General features: G+C 45.1%; 1 protein-coding gene across 2 annotated transcripts in view; it reads left to right on the top strand.

The window, feature by feature from the left end:
- The window catches only part of LRRC40 (leucine rich repeat containing 40), a 67,138-nt gene that overhangs the window by 569 nt on the left and 65,084 nt on the right, over positions 1-1,485 (top strand). Inside the window, exon 2 of one of the 2 annotated variants that reach the window (XM_019528406.1) lies at positions 511-692. In XM_019528406.1, the coding sequence (XP_019383951.1) occupies positions 511-692 (182 nt within the window). Of the gene's footprint in view, positions 1-334; positions 693-1,485 lie in introns of both variants that reach the window. The other variant, XM_019528407.1, reaches the window with a different exon arrangement.

Below are 1,485 nucleotides of genomic sequence, written 5' to 3' on the forward strand. Positions count from 1 at the left end.
CGTAGAAAATGAGGGTTGGAAGAGACCTCAGGAGGTCACATCTAGTCCAACCCCCTGCTCCTAACTAGATCTTCCCAGCCAAGGGTTTGCCTAGCCAGGTTTTAAACCACCAAGGTTGGAGATCCCACCACGTCTCTGGGTAGCCTGTTCCCATGCTTTACTCCCTTTCTAGTGAGAGACGTTTTCCTAATATCCAGCCTAAACCTCCCTTGCTGCAACCTGAGACCATGGCTCCTTGTTGTGTCATCTGCCACCACTGAGAACAGTCCAGCTCCATCCCCTTCGCAACCCCCTAGAGGCTGCTCTAAAATCCCCTCTGTCTTCTCTTCTGCAGACTAAACAACCCCAGTTCCTGCAGGCTCTCCTCTGAAGTTTTAATTGAAATTACCCAAGCAGCTCTATAAAGAATGGAGTCATTCATAGCTCCATTACTGGTAGAAAAAAAACAGGACAAGCTCAGACATAAATATGCAAGGCAGTTATTCCTTTTTTTTATATTTTGGTGTGCAGTGCCTCAGCATGTGTGGCGGATAAATTTGGACACTCCAGAGGAAGCCCATCAGAACCTCTCTTTCAGTGCTGCTGATCGCTGGTGGGAGCAAACAGATCTGACCAAACTTATCTTAGCTTCAAACAAACTGCAGTGTCTTTCAGAGGATGTCAGACTTCTTCCTGCTCTCACTGTGCTGGATGTAAGTACTGCGATCCCATTAAAGAACATCAGTTGCTGTCAGATTGTAGTCGCGGTCTGGAGGGCTGGGGGAAAGAGTAGATTGTCTCCCCTTTCTCACCTTCCCCTCCCGGGTCTGTGCTGGCTGATAGAACAGGGAGGAGAAGATGTGGTATCATTGTCTTCCTAGGGGAATGTAGGAATTGCCTTAACAGATCAAAAACTTCATTAGAAAACATTAAAATGAGTTTTCCCATGGCTTTGGAAGACAGTCTGGAACTCCATACATAGTTGGTATATGGTGATGTGATGTAGGTCATGCAGCCTACACTAGCCCACGGTAAAGTGGGTAGGAAGTTTCAGTGTGAAGCTAGAAAAGAGCAATCAGAGCCCACCCGTTGACCCGGAGTTGTCAGGTTAGAGACATTGTCAGATGGTGATTATTAGAATGAGGTGTACAATTGCTGGGTGGGGAAGGTATATCTCACCCAGCGTCTTGATGGTGGACAGTACCATAGGTATTTCCAGAAAACTCTTTAATGGACAGTTATGAAATAATTTGTCCACAGGAAACAAGGAGTAGTTTACCTAATCAGAAATTTGCCCAAATGGTATTTATGTCCAAAACAAAAATACTGGGAAATCCTTATTGAAGTCTGACCCTCTTTCCTCTCTATGCTTCTCCAGAGATCTGAACGTTTCTAACCACCATAACCCTTGTATCTTCTTTTTTGAGTGTTGGGTTATTGGAAATCACAAGAGGAGTGCAGTAGTACTATAATATCCAGAGCTTATGCTTTGGGCTCCAGCAATAA

Source organism: Gavialis gangeticus, unplaced genomic scaffold (genome assembly GCF_001723915.1).
Source record: "Gavialis gangeticus isolate Ggan-Ray unplaced genomic scaffold, GavGan_comp1, whole genome shotgun sequence".
NCBI lineage: Eukaryota > Metazoa > Chordata > Crocodylia > Gavialidae > Gavialis > Gavialis gangeticus.